This window comes from Nicotiana tabacum, chromosome 9 (assembly GCF_000715075.1).
Source record: "Nicotiana tabacum cultivar K326 chromosome 9, ASM71507v2, whole genome shotgun sequence".
Classification (NCBI taxonomy): Eukaryota; Viridiplantae; Streptophyta; class Magnoliopsida; order Solanales; family Solanaceae; genus Nicotiana; species Nicotiana tabacum.
The window spans coordinates 57,418,294-57,435,993 of NC_134088.1; the positions used below are offsets into that span (position 1 = coordinate 57,418,294).

General features: G+C 36.3%; 1 protein-coding gene across 1 annotated transcript; it reads left to right on the top strand.

The window, feature by feature from the left end:
* The first annotated feature begins 9,382 nt into the window (after positions 1 to 9,382).
* LOC107814095 (zinc finger BED domain-containing protein RICESLEEPER 2-like) lies at positions 9,383 to 13,311 on the top strand. The gene is made up of 4 exons (XM_016639425.2): positions 9,383 to 9,571; positions 10,550 to 12,595; positions 12,690 to 12,751; positions 12,836 to 13,311. The coding sequence occupies exon 2, from the start codon at positions 11,156 to 11,158 to the stop codon at positions 12,086 to 12,088; it is 933 nt and encodes a 310-aa protein (XP_016494911.1). The 5' UTR covers positions 9,383 to 9,571; positions 10,550 to 11,155; the 3' UTR covers positions 12,089 to 12,595; positions 12,690 to 12,751; positions 12,836 to 13,311.
* Positions 13,312 to 17,700: the final 4,389 nt, after the last annotated feature.

Here is a 17,700-nt window from a genome sequence, read left to right on the forward strand (position 1 = left end):
TTATTTATAAGAGGTTTGATAGGAGAGGCACTCACATGGTATACCCGACAGGATCCGCGAGATTGGAAAACTTGGCAAGATATGGCGGAGGACTTCAAGTTATATGTGTCTTTCCTTTATTAAAATGGAAATGACTCATATTGTTAAGACTTTCCACATAACATAGTGACTTAGGAGTCACAACTCTTGAATTGTTTTGCTGCCATGTGATGATCTTATCCAATAATTAACCACCAATTATCTTAATTTATTGTTAATATCCCACTAAAATCAATAATTACCCACTTATTCACATAATTAAGAATTATCTCAAATTATATAAAACACTACTCACTTTTAATATACTTTGCATACCTTACTATTATGGTCATGTGTTACCTTGTATGACACTAGTTCATAAATATCGGGTATCATAGCTTGGACCGTATTTTATCCCAAATGTCAAACTTTGACGAAATTCCTTTTCTTTGATTTGCTTACCCTTTTTCCTTCACAAATTTACTCATCACGTGTTTGAAATAGCATAATGCTTATAATTTCAAAATAACCTCATTCCCGAATTTTACGTCGATTAAATTACGACGAAACTTTAACATATGAAAATGCGGGATGTAACATCTCATTTACTAGCTTTCATAAATTTACTTATGGCATACTTTTACGTACTAAAATATGGGTTGTAACATCATCCCCCCCTTTAGAACATTCGTCCTCGAATGTTGACTAATGCATTTATCATTCTCATAACCCGTAGATCTTGCAAATATTTAATACTCTTCTTGCTATTTAGGTAATTGTTCTGCAAATAAATCCAAAGGCCAGGACATTCCCCCCTATAGGCCTCCTTCCCACACCATGGCTTCCTTCCAATCTCGTAACTGTTGCTACGTTCTATCATGCAGCCTGATACTGACCTTGTAAGTGCGCCTATGCGACACCTCTCTCCTTTTTCCTCCAGCTTTTAGCCAATCTCTAGGCCTCACTTAGTAAACACGTACAGAGCTTGATAAAATGTCTCTCTGGGCATCTATAGGTATACTGAAGTTTTCGCTCGGTACTCTATTGAACTTACGAATATTGTTATACCTTATTTCATAGATCCGTTTATCTATCCGTATGAATTTACTGCATCTAGGTGGGTCATAGTATACCATGACTCTTACTTCGATTTATCGTTACTGAGGTCTGCTACCGAACTCCATGTTACTTTCGTTACTTATCCCATATGTATGAATCTAAGTCCTTTAATGCTTCCTCTTTACTTGTTCATCTTAAGAATGACAGCCTATTCTCAACTCATACTTTGTGAGTTTTGTCCATCCATTGTTGATTCACCTCAATATTGATCTACAATATACCACTAATAACTTGAAACTTCTTACGTAATACCTTTCCACTAGGGCTTACATTGCATCGAGGAATATTTGAAGTGATTTTCCTGATCCACTTAGCGGCGATATTGTACTTCAATAATCATATTTTATATCATCCCAATGTGATTTACCCTACATTTTTAATTCCGTACAATCCATGAAATCCTCTTCAAATCATTACTCAATCAAAGGTCCAAACGTCATCCTTTATCTATCACAATCATACCCTTATTCTACTATCAGGGCAGTATTTCATCTCTTTTAAATTCTACTAGTCTTAGACTCCTTTGAGTTTTGTTCAGGCTATGCCGAGATTTCTATAACTTAGAGGGACCTTCAGCTCTCTTGTTTTCATGGTCTTAATCTTAGATACTGAATCCCAGTGCTTCTAGCCTTCTATCCAAAGTATGGACTATTCATGATCTTCTGCATTTGAGTATCATGTACGTTGTTCACTTTTACGTTACTTACCTTAAAATCTCGCATCATATCTTCTATCTCTTTTATGACCTCCCTTCCACATAGGTATAATTAACATCCGCGACTTGAAGCTCTATTATAATACTTGCACCTCTAGTGCATACATACTCCGGTGGGAGCTTCATATTGACTTTTATGAGGCTGGTTCTCTTCTAACTGACTTTATCATAGACCATTATAGAATATGGCTACTGTACTATCTCGCTTATATCTCTGATATTAAGAGCGATCCTACAATGTTTTCAACCACGATTTCTATAATTTTGTGTGTCCAATAATCAGACTCCTGATTTACTTCGTTGTTGTAACTCTTTAGTTTCCTCTTCCTTCTGATTAGTCCTTTATGTAGGCTTAAGCTATCTTATGATCTGTGGCTCACGGTATTAGTTATTACTTTAGCCTTTCATGGGCGCTATGGAATATCCATGATACAATCTTCTGATAATTCAATCCTTTGTCTATGCCCTAGGCTTAATTCTTTCTTTTAACTTATACCGGAGTCTTCTACGGTTGTATGAATGTCAAAATATATGGTGCATGGATATCACTCTGAAGTATTAAGTGCATAATCCATTTTGTTCCCTCTAAGCTTCCTTTAAACGTAAGCTATTACTTTTCCTGGTCTTCCTGCCCCTCTGTTGCGTGTATACTTAGCTTATCTTAGTTCCCACGCATGCCGAAATTTTTGTGCAACTCACACGATCTCGAATATTACTTTTGATTTTTCTTCCTGTTCCTTAGCCACGGTAGGTGCCACTTTCTCATGAAGTGCATACAATGTTGTAGTGAGACTATTTTTTTTTTTTACATGAGCATTTCCTCTTTAGGTCATTGTGCTTAGGTTGAAGCCTTCTTCCTTATTTCCTCAGCTAGTCTTTCATTGTAGTACTTAAGGAAGACCTTCTGACTCTTGTGAAGCTGCGAGCTTATTATATCGTATACTGGACGGAACTTTTGATGTTCTTCCTTGCCTATAATTATCCGTAGTTGCTTATTTCCATGCCCTTGTTCTTGTAGGGTTGCTCTTGAACTGATGTTTTGACTGTCTTCCCAGTGAGACGTACCGAGTATGTAAGGAATGAAAATCAGTAAATAATAGACATGAGAGAAACATAGAGTAAAATACTCGACATGTATGTCTGCGTAGCTCTGTGAATCATTTCATTTTTATAAGGAGATCTCACAAGGAGATCTATTAGCACATTTGCTATATCCTTCGAAAATGTCAACTAACACAAACAATCCATTCACCATTTTGGGTTATTCTTACCCAGTCGGATCCTCATATCCGTCCTTCTCTTATACTACTCCCCCCATAAGGCATAAATACGATGGATGTGGCCAATTGTACATACCTCTGTTACTATTGAAGGTAACTCAAAATGCTTATATATCGCTCTTCCTGAATTGTAGATAATGTTCAGCTTTACTAACTGGGTACCTCGTACCCTTCTTCACCTTGCTTCTTTTACTTGTTGAAATTTGTATCTATCTTCTAAATCTCTCATTGCTTTTCACCAAAGGGGTGGATATATATTCTTGCCTTAAGCTCCTTATCAAGAAGCTTACATGTCTTAATACACATAAGATCTTATGAAGACTTCACATTTACTCATCATAAGTATGATGCAAAATCGAGTTCCTCTGACTCAACTCTTCCACAGCAATATCTCTTATCAACCGTATTTCTGGATGTAGGCATCGTCGTATTATGAATAAGATAGAGTTTAGGAAATTGAGTTCTTACAACTGAGCTCTACCACACGATCTAGAGTAAGAAGAAAGAGTGACAGTCCTAAATGCCCTGTAGCCTCCTGCTTATAAGTGTGGTGCACAACACACCCATAAATAAGACTCTACTAGACACGGCTTGTAGACTCCCTAGGACATAATTGCTTTGTCACGACCCAAACCGATGGGCCGCGACGGGTACCCGGTACCTTACTCAACCGCGTACCAACATAATATATCTTTCGTATCATTCTATCATAGGTAAATGAACCAGAGTAATACATGAGGGAATAAACTTATACATATGACATACTGCCCTATAAGACAAAAACGATCACTCGTACATTGAACATAGGCCGACAAGGCCATACAATCTTACATATACATGAAATCTTTCTACAAGCCTCTAAGAATACATAATTGTCATAAAGGTCAGGACAGAGCCCCGCCATACCAAACAATACACATCTAAATCATACTGACCAAATAAGCAACTCCGGAGCAAATAGAGTGCACCAACATCTACCTTTGAGCTGATCGCTTACTTGGAGGACTCTCGACCTGTCTATCGAGACCTACAGGCATGAAATGCAGCATCCCCAGGCAAAAGGGATGTCAGTACAAATAACATACCGAGTATGTAAGGAATGAAAATCAGTAAATAATAGACATGAGAGAAACATGGAGTAAAAGACTCAACATGTATGTCTGCATAGCTCTATGAATCATTTCATTTTTATAATGTCATGCATATGCGTATAAATATCATACCATGCATAGGTATATGCGTTCATAACATCATCAAGCCTCTGAGGGCATCCCATCATATCATTTTGGCCATTGTAGGCAAATCATCAACGTATACCAGTTGACCAGGTGGTGGTGCCTATATAACGCCGTAACATTTTCCCGGACTCTCGACATGTCTATTAAGATCTGCGGGCATGAAACACAGCATCCCCAAGCAAAAGGGACGTCAGTACAAATAATGTACCGAGTATGTAAAGAATGAAAATCAGTAAATAATAGACATGAGAGAAATATGGAGTAAAAGACTCGACATGTACGTCTGCATAGCTCTGTGAATCATTTCATTTCTATAACGTCATGCATATGCGTATAAATGTCATGCCATACATAGGTATATGTGTTCATAACATCATCAAGCCTTTGAGAGAATCCCATCATATCATTTCGGCCACTATGGGCAAATCATCAACGTATACCAGTTGATCAGGTGGTGGTGCGTATATAACGCCATAACCTTTTCCCATATCCCATATATATATAATATATCCATATACATATAATATACGTGTATATAACGCCATCTGGTCATGGGTCAATGTACATGTATAAATGCATGAAATGCATAAGAAATACGTTAATAAGATTTTCTCGGAATGTCATAAAAATAATATACCTGTCGGATAAATTTTATCAAATACATATTTTTCTGAGACCCATGAACATAAGATATAATAATAATTTATATGGGGAATCAAGAATATAGACACACCTAATATTTCTATGAATAGAGTCATTTATGGAAATTGTGCATTTACTCGTTCCGTTTGTATCGTATTGATCATGCCAAAAAGAAAGAAGGGATAGCCTTAACATACCTCAGCCGGTTCTCCGGAAAATTCCTATAACATACGACAATTATGACAAAACACGTGACGGCAAGACCGGAGTACGAAATATCCGTATGATATTCTTGATAAAGATTGCACCGTACTCCCTTATAATTGCAAGATCTCACGTTGCTTTGAATTGTTGAAGATCTTATCTTGCATATGTGACTTACTTTCGTGACTTATGTTTGTAACATACAAACACTTACGTTTGAATGCATATAAGAATGGATATTTGACTTATGTTTCTTAAGGATGGATATGACTTCATGTTATATGTGTCTTTCCTTTATTAAAATGGAAATGACTCATATTGTTAAGACTTGCCACATAACATAGTGACTTATGAGTCACAACTCTTGAATTGGTTTGCTGCCACGTGATGATCTTATCCAATAATTAACCACTAATTATCTTAATTTATTATTAATCTTCCACTAAAATTAATAATTACCCACTTATCCACATAATTAAGAATTATCTCAAATTACATAAAATACTACTCACTTTTAATATACTTTGCACACCTTACTATTATGGTCATGTGGTGCCTTGTATGACACTAGTCCATAAATACCGGGTATCATAGCTTGAACCGTATTTTATCCCAAAATATCAAACTTTGACGAAATTCCTTTTCTTCGATTTGCTTACCCTTTTTCCTTCACAAATTTACTCATCATGTGTTTGAAATAGCATAATGCTTATAATTTCAAAATAACCTCATTCCCGAATTTTACATCGATTAACTTACGACGAAACTTTAACATACGAAAATTCGGTATGTAACATATCATTTATGAGCTTTCATCAATTTACTTATGGCATACTTTTACGTACGAAAATATGGGGTGTAATAGTTTGGACTATTGGTCTTCTCGTAGCGAAGGGGCCGTATCAACATCAACCTGTTACCAGTGGTCCTGGCAATCTTCCGCGGCAATCTTCAAGCTACTTTGGTGCCGATGGTCTTAGTTAAAATGCTGAGAGCTTGTCTGCATGTGAACGAGGCTATGATTTCTTTAAGGGTTGTAACTTGCTGCTTCATATTTGGGCTACTGAAATCTTTTTCCAGCGAGAGGCCACCATCGACTACTTCATGGATGTTGCAATATGATCCACAACCAATCTTACAAGAGAATGGATCAACTGCAAACTCTCTTGGTTAGGTAGAAGGGCAATCTTGAGGACTCCTCAGAAGTACTTCATTGAGTTGATCGGACTGGAAGTCATTCAACCATACTCACCCACGCGGGTCCTCAGACAATTCGGGATGATCCAAGATGTGCCTCTATGGACAAGGACATTTCTATACGAGGATGACTACAATGGCCAGATTATGATTCCCAGAATAAAGAGGTTGCAAGAAGAGTGGAATGACCCGGTAACAATACCTATGGGTCAAAACTCATGGTGTACTCTCGAGTACTACGTTTGGATTAACGAAGAAGAAGAACTGGCTCACCCGAGCAGAGAGGGTATAGCCTGTTAGAGGACGCAGTGGTCACTTTGCAGATTTACTATGAGATCCTGCCGCATTACCTTGTGACCACATCAATGCCTTGTCAGGTGATCCTAGGATCCATTGACCATATGTTGCCATCAGCTAAAGAGGATGATCGAGTAGTGGAGTGCATCCAGATAGAGTCTAGCATAGAGCCAGAACAAGATCTGAAGGAGGAGTCTGAATGCAATGATGATGAGGGAGAGTTTGAGGAAGACCCAGAAGAGGAGCCAGAAGAAGAAAAGGACACAGGAAAGGACTCAGTGGATGGTTATTAGAGTTGGTTGATTTCCCCTCTTTCCTACTTTGTACCTTTACCCCCCTAGTTTTCTCTTTTACTTTCCCAAAGGGAGAGTTGTCCAAGCCCATGCAATTCTAGGAAATGATGATGTAACCCATGTTCCCACTTGTATCAGTCCAAATTATCAATAAAAACAAATTGCTTCAGATCTAAATATGTCAAGTCTAAATGTCTATCAAATATCCGCGAATTAGGCCTACCTCCGGCAATGAGAGGTCCTCGCAAATTCTAGTAACGTGCTAGCTATAATACATGAATTATTCGCTTTGTATGATTTCCTGCATATATAAATGAAGAAACTGACTCTTTCTCCTTTTATTTTCTTTCTTATTATTTCTTTTGCCTTATTATTATCCCCAAAAAGAAAAGAAAGTTGGTTTGTGTCGACCAAAACTGGTGGAACCACCATAACATCTAAGGTCAAAGGGAAATATGTCATCCGCAAAAGACCCAACTGAACATGCTCTGGTCATAGCCGACAGCCCGGGGCGATCGGGGGAAAAGGACAGTACTAGGAAGGTTTATGAAATTTTGGGAAAATCCTGCTACTGTTCTGTTTTAAGTCACATGCGACAGGCCTTCTTCGCGTTTGCGAAGGGCCTGCCGCGTTCGCGATAAGCAGCAGCCCGAGTGGCTTTCGCATTCGCGAGTCCTCCTTCGCGTTCGCGAAGGCTGTTCCCCCTGGCCTTCACGTTCGCGAGCCAATGCCCGCGTTCGCATAGAAGAATGACTGACCCCTCCCCCAGGTCCCTAAAGCTTCGCGTTCGCGAGAAGCTGGTCGCGTTCGCGAAGGGTAAGGCCCCCATTGCTTCGCGTTCGCGACCTAGCTACCACGTTTGCGATTAATAAAATCACCCTGCCCCAGTTTACTCTTCGTGTTCACGAGAGTACCTTCGCGAACGCGAAGAAGAAGACACCATATAACAACTGAAGCACAAAAAACCAGATTTTCTAAGTTTCAAAACACCCGTAGCCTATTCGAAACTCTCCTGAGCCCTCGGGACTCCAAACCAATTATGCACACAAGTCCAAAAACCTCATACGAACTCGCTCGCGCGAACAAAGCACCAAAATAACGCCCAGAACTACGAATCAGACACCAAATCAAATGAAATTTTCAAAAAAAATTTAAAATTTCTATTTTCGCAACCGAACGTCCGAATCACGTCAAATCAACTCCGTTTCTCACCAAATTCGACACACAAGTCATAAATATTATAGTGGACCTGTACCGGGCACCGCAACTAAAATACGGACCCGTTATCAACAAGACCAAGCATCAATCAATTTTTAAAAACTATTAAACTTTCAGACTTTCAATTTTTAACAAAAATTCATAACTCGAGCTAGGCACCTCCGAATTCGATTCCGGGCATACGCCCAGGTTTTAAATTACGATACGGACTCACCGGGACTGTCAAAATACTGGTACCAGCCGTTTGCTCAAAACGTTGATCGAAGTCAACTCAAATAAATTTTTAAGACAAAATTCTTATTTTTATCAGTTTTTAACATATAAGCCTTCCGGAAGAACACCCAGACTGCGCACATAAATTGAGGAAGGCTAAAATGAGGTTTTTGAGACCTCAAAATACAGAATTAGGTTCTAAAATATAAGATGACCTATCGGGTCATCACATTATTACTCTCTGATTTATTTTATATGAATTTTTTTCTCTTTTTACTTTATTAAAAAAATAACATATTTATAAATTTGAAAATATTTTAATTTCAAACTTCTTATAATACTTTTAGTGATATATTTTTATAGCCATAAAAATGTCATTTCATGTTTAACAATAATTGTTCTAAAGATACTTGATATGTGTCAAAAAAATATTCTTCTAAGTACATTATACATTTTGAACTTAAAATGTATTAATTCAATGTATGTAATTGAGATTTGAACTCACATCAATACTCTACTCCTAACTATGTAAATATGCTTAAGTAGAAAAAAAATTATAACGGAAAGAAATAAATGAAACTGAAAGTCCAAAACACCATAAAAATGAGAATGAGTAAGATTGAGCCGTGCATCTTTCCAGCTGTTGAATATTTTTAATATTTTTTGTGTAACATTGAAATTTTTTAATACTTGATGATTATTATTTAATATTTTGCTATTTAAAACTTCAACATTTTTTCCTATGAGTCCACCCAACTGAATAAACTAAAAATAATCAATTATATAATTTATTTATACCGACTAAAATAAATAAATTGTAAATTCAATCGGCTATTTTTGTAAATATTTAAAAAAATAAACTCAACATGCACTATAGTGCTTGGGCCCATGCTCAGCGTATACAAAATTGTGAAAACGTATATTCAAGATTCAAAAACTGCACCAAAACCCTCTGCCCATTCTCCAACATCGACAACTCATTTCCCTCCATTTCTTCCTCTTCTTCCCAACAAACCCTAATCCCCCATCTCCAATACAAATTCAAAGCTCCCAAAAATAGAACTAATTAAAAGCCACATTGAACAAGTGAGGTAAAGAAAATCATTTCCATTGCAGCATTTTCCATCAAGTGTAAAGGTCCGTTTTTTAATCTTTCTGTTTTCTTTTTTGTGAAATTAAAATGGGTTGTAATAAGATTTCACTATGTTTTTTTCCTTATGTGATAGACAGTCCCTAATGCTTTGAACTTCTGGAATGTCAATATTTAAGGTGTGGTGTTATGAAGTTGAACTTTTGATATAGCTTTTGGAATGATTTCTGGAATTACTATGTCTAACACTCTAAATTTTGATGGCATTTGGGAATTTCAATATTTAAGGCTATGCTGTTATGAATATTGAAATGTGTGCATAACTTTTGGAATTATTCAGGTCTGTTTTCTTCAATCAACTAATATAAAGATACATCGTTTGTAGCTTGTATCCAAGTAACTTTAAGATTTTAGAGCAAGAGAGATAGCTGAGAAAGCTATGGCTAAGTGACCAATGTTCTTGTTCGTATTCATGTAACAAGAATAGCACTGATCCAACAGCTTCTTGGTGATGTTTGGTATAATGTTTGTCATTTATTCCGCTTGTTGCTCTTTCTACAACTATGAAAAATTAGCAAGAGCATATAATTTTTTTTTTGGGTTGCTATTATTAACTATAGAAACCAAACAAGTTTATTTGACAAATGTGTTCTTGAGCCTTGTTCATTGTGCCTTGTCTATTTGCCATGTTTTTTCAAATCTTTGAAATATTGGACATAAGAACACTACATTATTATTTTTAGGTTCAATATCCCAGAGAATTGCAGGTTTGAAGGTGGTAACTTTCTTGGTCTATTTTAAGGTTTTCAAACTTCGCAAATCAAAACTACTTTAGCTTTTGGTTTTCTTTGTGTTTTAGGGTGGATGTTGTTTTGCTGGTTGATTCTTTTTTTTTTCGCGCTTCTTGTATTTAAACGTATATTATTCACTTTCTTGCTTCTTCTTTTTAACTATATGTTTATTGCTTTTTGTACTTTTATCTTGCTTGTAGTTTGATTGATATAATATAACCTTTTCTTTATCAGATGGCAGAGATTGAAAGTTTAAGTGAACGTGGGAGTTCAAATGAAACAACTAACACTACATCTATCAATGAAAATTGTTCAAAGAAAAGGAAAACTATGAAGTCTGGATCTATAGTGTGGGAACACTTTGAAAACTTCACTGATTCTTATGGAGAAACAGGAGCGAAGTGTAAGTACTGTGATAAGTGCTATGCTGCTCATACAATAGACAATGGTGCATCCACATTGATTGGTCACATGAGAAAGTGTGCGAAATTTCCCCATAACGTTGAAACTAGGCAAACACAAGTAGGCTTTCAACTAATTTCAGGTGGCCAAATGGTTGAGGGAAATCTTAATCCTTGGAAATTTGATCAAGAACTTTGTAGCAGGGCATTAACTCGGATGATAATCGTTGACGAGCAACCTTTTAGTGTTGTTGAAAAGGAAGGTTTTAAGCACTTAATGAATGTCCTGCAACCTCAATTTTATATTCCTTCTCGTATTACAGTGATTAGGGACTGTTTTGATCTTTATCGTGAAGAGAAACAGAAACTGAAGAAAATTTTCGAAGAAACACGACAAAGAGTTTCTCTTACTGCCGATACATGAACTTCATTGCAAGGAATGAATTACATGTGTCTTACGACTCATTTTATCGACAAAGATTGGACTTTGCATAAAAAGATACTGAATTTTTGTCCAATTACCAGTCATAAATGCGATGATATGGCAACTGTTATTATCAAATGTTTGCGTGATTGGGGTTTAGATAAGGTGCTCGCTGTTACGGTTGATAATTTGGATGATATCACAGTAGAAGAGTTGTCTAAACGATTTATTAAATGGGGAACAAATATAATGGATGGTAACCACCTTCATATGAGATATATGGCTCACATCATCAATCTTATTGTTCAAGAAGGTTTGGAAGAAGTGGGTGATTCTGTAAAACGTGTTAGACAAGCAGTGAGATACATTAAGCAATCTTCCAAAAGGTGGAGAAAGTTTAAAGCATGTTGCTTATTTGAAAGGATAACGTATGAAAATTCACTATGCTTGGATGTTCCTACTAGGTGGGATTCCACATATTTGATGTTGGATGTGGCACAAGAATTTGAGGAAGCATTTGTAAGGTATGGTGCTCTTGATCCTGGATTGATGCATTATCTTGTTACTTATGTTTGTGACGATGGAAAACCTGCCGGCTCACTTGTAAGTAGTGATTGGGAAAATGTAAGGCATATGGTGAAAATTCTGAAACCCTTTTATGAACTTACCTTGAAGGTCTCTGGATCACTTTATGTCACATCTAATGTTCACTTTGAAGAGATCTGTGAGCTTGATGTTGTGTTGAAAAACTTGATTGAAAATGAAAATGTTGAGATGAGTTTGATGGCAAAGAAAATGGAAGATAAACTTCACAAGTATTTTGGTAATCCAGAAAAGATGAAGATGATTTTTATTGCAAGTGTGTTGGATCCTCGGAACAAATTTGAATATGTTGCTTTTGCTCTTGTGAGTCTGTTTGGAGAAGAAAAAGGGGGAAAAAATAAATGAAGTGAAGAAATACATGACTTCTTTTTTTAATGAGTATCTAAAGAAAAATTTAATGGGATCTCAACTTTTATTGTCTTCCGCCATTGACACATTGGACCATAGTCATCCAAACCATCATAAAACACCAATCTCAAAATTGCGACAAGAATACCAGTGACATTTAGCCAAGGTTAAAAGTTCGGATGTTAGAACAGAGTTGGACAAGTATCTCGGTGAAGAACTTGAGAATGATAGTAATGACTTCAATATCTTGCTTTGGTGGAAAGATAATTCACGTAGATTTCCTATTCTTGCAGAGATGGCTCGTGATGTCTTAGCAATTCCCGTTTCTAGTGTGGCATCAGAAAGTGCATTTGCTACTGGAGGATTTATTCTTGAGTCATTTAGGAGCTCATTGACTCCTTCATTGGTGCATATTCTTGTGTGTGCTCAAGATTGGCTTCTAAGTGAAATCTTTTCCTGTTAGAGTTGAGGAAAATTTAGATTATCTTGAGAAACTTGAATTGGGTAAGAATATTTTATTGGTATGTGCCTTTATATTGATATTTCAAATAGTTTATTTATTTGTGTTGCATGACACGTTATTTTAAATTCTCTTTAGATTGGTTCAACATCGGAATAGCTTCTTTCGATGATATAGAATTGTAAGTTGCAACATATAAGGTGAGTCAAAATTTTAGGTATTTGATGAATGCATTAATTTATACATAAAAATTGCTTTTAATTGAGTGACCATTTTTCTTTCAGATGTGTGAGCATTCTCTCTTACTCTGCCGGTTTGCTGTCAGATTCTGTGTTAATCGTTGAAATTTGCTTGCTCTATTGTGGCTTCAAAGTCTTGAGATCCTTGACTCTGTAACTGGGAATTTTGGAGTGCTGCTCAATCTATTGGTATGCTGTAGATTTGTTCCTTAGGTTGGAATTGAATTTGTGTTTTTGTGTAAGCATGTGCAATGCACAATATTTATTGGTTGTCAGTGCTGTGGTTTTGCATTTGCATACACTTCGTCGAATTATTGCGGAAGGGATTGCTGGTTTGGCCTTCAAAGGAACGTCGAATAATATTCATTCCGTAGTCTGCAGAATTGCTTCCTTTTATGTGAGTTATGCAATTTGAATTACATTATTGACATGCATCATTGGAGATGTTACTATTGACTTAGAAGAGACATTAACAATGTCAGATTGATTATCCAACTTAGAAAAAGCAGAGTCACATCCACTACATGAAAGTTAACTTCATGCCCTCTTTTTATTATGAAGCTTATAAAGATCATTTTACAGGACCCTTTTTTTGGTTCTTTAAAAAGAAACAGTTAGCCCACAGTTCACATTAAAATAAAGATACCTATCTAAACTTTGTTTCCCCAATCAGTAAATTTTTTTTTTAATCTTGTTTAATAAAGATGAACTCGTGATGTTCGTGTCATATGACCATTTATAAACTACTAGATGGGTTTCGCTTCGCCTGTGCCCTACACGGGCCCAAACATGGTGATTAAAATAGGTGAGTAACTTTCCTACTCTCATCTATATAAGCTGTTGGTGGTCATCATGCAAACTTTCTTCAGTTGTCTTTTTTTCCGTTTGCTTTGTTTCTAAAGGACTAAGAATAAACTCATTGAAAAACAACCTAAACAAAGTATCATATTCATGCTAACTCAACAGGAAAATGCCAACTTTATCAAAAAAGTTGTTGGTAAGTAGTTACTGCAGCATTGTCTTGTGAGTTAAACCTAAATCAACATTTCATTTTTAAAATAGATTGAACTATTTGCTAGTTCCAAATCTTAGCTGAGAGTTTTTCCAAGTTAATAAAATAGTGCTGCTTAAATAGTTCCAAATTACAGTTTGAGAATTTTTCCAAACTAATAAAATAGTATTGTTTAAATGACACTGATCTATACTGGAATGAAACAAGATAACCACAGGCAAAAGACATCTAATAGAAATATGTGCATAATGAGTCATTTTTGTTTACAATAAGCACAAATTGCTGATCACTCCAATAGCTGAAAAAGGAAAAAAGAAATCGTAAATGATGCTTATGTCACTGGACACAGCAAAACAGAAGAAGTTAATGATCAGTAAAGATGAAATCGTACATAGTTAAGATCAAGGCCAAAAGTTGCAGTACATAAATTTGACTTGAGCAAAGATGGAAGCTGCATGAGTTCTCATACTATGCTTCATTGATTCCATAAGTCCCACTTGTTGACAGGACAAAAAAGGAATGGTAAATGAACAATTCCAGAATGAAATAAATTTAGAATCACAAGTAAAATGTCGAATGTTCATGTCAATTTTTTCTAGCTGCACAATCCAGTAAATGAGGACCTGTCATTCGGAAATAGATGCCTATGTGAAGAGTATGGATTGTAAATAGAGCGGATAACCATTTTTACGGTATTTTCGCTTCCAGCCCGGATCCATCCCAAACAAAAGAACGGGGCTAAGCGAGGGCATAGCGATATAGTGCTCATACTCGAGTTGCTCAAATCCAGTAGGAATATCAAGATTGCCTTGGAATGCAGTGAGGGAGTGTTGCCTAAATATAAATTCCGTAACTCTATAGGCATTTGATGAGAAATCAATTTAATTGATCCGCTACCACAACAAAAGTTTGGTGATTTATATTGGAACCTTTTTACTTCACAAAATTTACAATCTGGAACTTCTTTTAAATGCACGTAATTTTTTAGCAACAAGTCATCATTCTGTAATTCGACGTCTAAATTTTCTTTTACCTATTCATGATGAATTATGACAATGTTATGGAAGGAGACAGTAATATGATATTATGCGATTATATTCTTGGCAGATATATACATACCTCTATGTGCAGTAGATGCTGGAGTTGAAGAATTCCTTGCATTATATGTACCTGAAGTTGATCCTGACAATGCAATGGTTTGGAATATTTAAAGTACTATTTTTTGTACTCTCACCTACTTCAAAGATGGACAAGCAATCAATCATATTATATCCTTAGACGATAATAATTGGCATATTTGTAGTTGCAGAAGCATGACCTAACAAATGAAAGAAATTAAAAAGAAACTTTAATGATTGTGGATCAATGTATACATCACAGTATACCTATATATGAACACACAACATTGTGTGTGTATCTAAGTATGGCGTCTTTTAGAAGTTAGACATCAATATACGTTCTACCTTCTTCTGAATCTAACGGAGGATCCGCAACTGTAAGAGCATTTTGTCTTTGAGATTAAGTACCCACTTCCATTGTGGACAATGTATTACTCTGACTCGTCGCTTTTTTGATTCAGCTCTCTTAGCTTGCAGTTGCAGCAAAAGTGATTGTTTCCTCTCAGGTGACATTACTGACCACAATTATATACAGGTTCTCTAATTTCAGCTACCCGCTTTTCCCATGTCATTTGCCTAACTCCTCTGTATATACAACCTGAATTCTCAGGACCGCCTTTTCCACGCATATATACACAGGCCCGACATAAATAATATGTTTTGGCAATCTGTCAACCAAGTCAAGTATGGACAACCTTTAAAATTACTAAACTCTATTAAAGGTATAATCAAATAGCACCCAGTTAAATTAAAACAAATGCATCATTATAGTATCTTTACACAAGCTTGAGATTTTCAAACACTAAATTGATCTTCAGAATGCAAAAAGAACATTCACGTTTGGAATATTACTTGCATTATTGTTGGGACCAAACACACTCACGTAAGTATACGTGGTCGTCAAGTAATAGAGTAGTGAATAGAGTATCGTTCTCACGAGGACTTATGATTAACTTTTGACTAATTCAAACTCAAATAGCTCATCGATTCAAGCGATTTCTTATAAAATAGATAATTGTCTAATTTACTACCTAAAGACTATCAAATAATGAAATACTAGAAATCAACACAACACTTAAAGAGTTTTAAATAACAATCAATGGGAGATAATATTCCAGGGTCACGGGTTATTTAACAATCATGTTCCATTCTTAGCTTAAAATAACTAATTGATTTATCTGGAATGTTGGTTGACAAGGTTGATATTACTCATAAGAATCTGTCGAGCCCTTACTCGCCTATTCAAGCTAACTTAATACCTATATGTCTATGGAATTAAATTTGACAAGAACGCATTTACAATTCCTGTATTGCAACCGAGCAAGGCACTTAGGTATATGTCTATCCCAATTGCGAATCCGTTCCCCGATGCCCGGGTTTAAGAACTTGCTCTAGTTAATTCTATATGCAATCTAGAGTTCCCACTTTCGAGTTCAACTCTAGATTCGTAGATAGTATTTCACTGTTAGCTACTCAGCAAAATAATTAAAAACAGAATTAAATAAACAACCCAATATGATAAAATCAACTTCGTCAAATTAAACTTCAAACATCAACATTCATGTATACCCATGACCCTAGAATAATAGGGTTCTTAGCCACTCATATTCAGGCAATCATCCAAAAATTCACAAGAGTGCATAAGAATCAATAAAAGAAAGAGAGAATAGGAATTCAAGACGAATTCCGTGGTTTTTAGAACTTTTCTGTGGCTTTTTCCCCCTCTCCAATATGTTAGATGACCTAAAGGAGGCGTTTTTTGCTTATATATTGCGTACAAAAGTCGTGGGCCAAAGGTTCTCCTATTCCTAGTCCAAATCGGCTTCAGGGATTGATGCTAAGGTGGATGCGACGCATCCACCTCGTCCTCCATTTCTCAGCTTCACATGCGAGGGTGGATGCGATGCATCCACCTCGTCCTCTATTTCTCAGCTTTGCATGCGAGGGTGGATGCGACGCATCCACCCCTTGTTCCTCCATCTCAGCTTTGCCCAGGTGCGGATGCTATGGCGGATGCTATGGGTCGACTTCACTGCTAAGGGTGCACGAAATCTGATCTTTTTCTAGATTGGATGCGACGCATCCAATCTCTCTTCCTCTACCTAGAGCACCTTTTCTTCATATTTGTTTTTGCACTCCAAACACCCTAATTCACCACACACAACTCAATTAGTCATAAAACTAATAATTAAACCATGTTGGGCATTTTAAAGATCAAATAACATCAAGAAGCGGTTAAAATATGGGTAAAGTAACATCAACACATATCGAAATATGCCAAACATCACTACCCCACACTTAAACCTTTGTTCGTCCTCGAACAAACCATCCTATAGTAGACGAAACAAAATTAAGCTCTTATCATTCAAAGCACACTGCACCTATGACCATGGTTATTTGCAACAATTAGGCTCTAGACTATGCATCATATACACTTCCCTTTTCTTATGTCATTCTTTAAAAATATTTAAACAAAGACAACATGCTCACAATAACCCTAACCTCAAAAACTGACTTAATGTCACTATGCACTCATGGCTTGAACACCCAACATCATAGAGAAGTCTAATAACGTTACCTATCCCTCGTGAAACCATGTGCCCTCACAACAAGAACAAGAGAGCGAGTTCAATCCACACATTCGAATCTCATGATCAAATATATTTTAATGACTCACATATATCAAAGAAAATCGCTCACTCTCACAAAGAAGTCACATGCATACAATTGGTACCATAGGCTTGCCCTTAATATAAATCTCTACTAATGTAAGCTCGCTC

Coding starts and splice junctions, on each gene's coding strand:
- LOC107814095 (XM_016639425.2), top strand. CDS start 11,156: ATGAATTACATGTGTCTTACGACTCATTTTATCGACAAAGATTGGACT.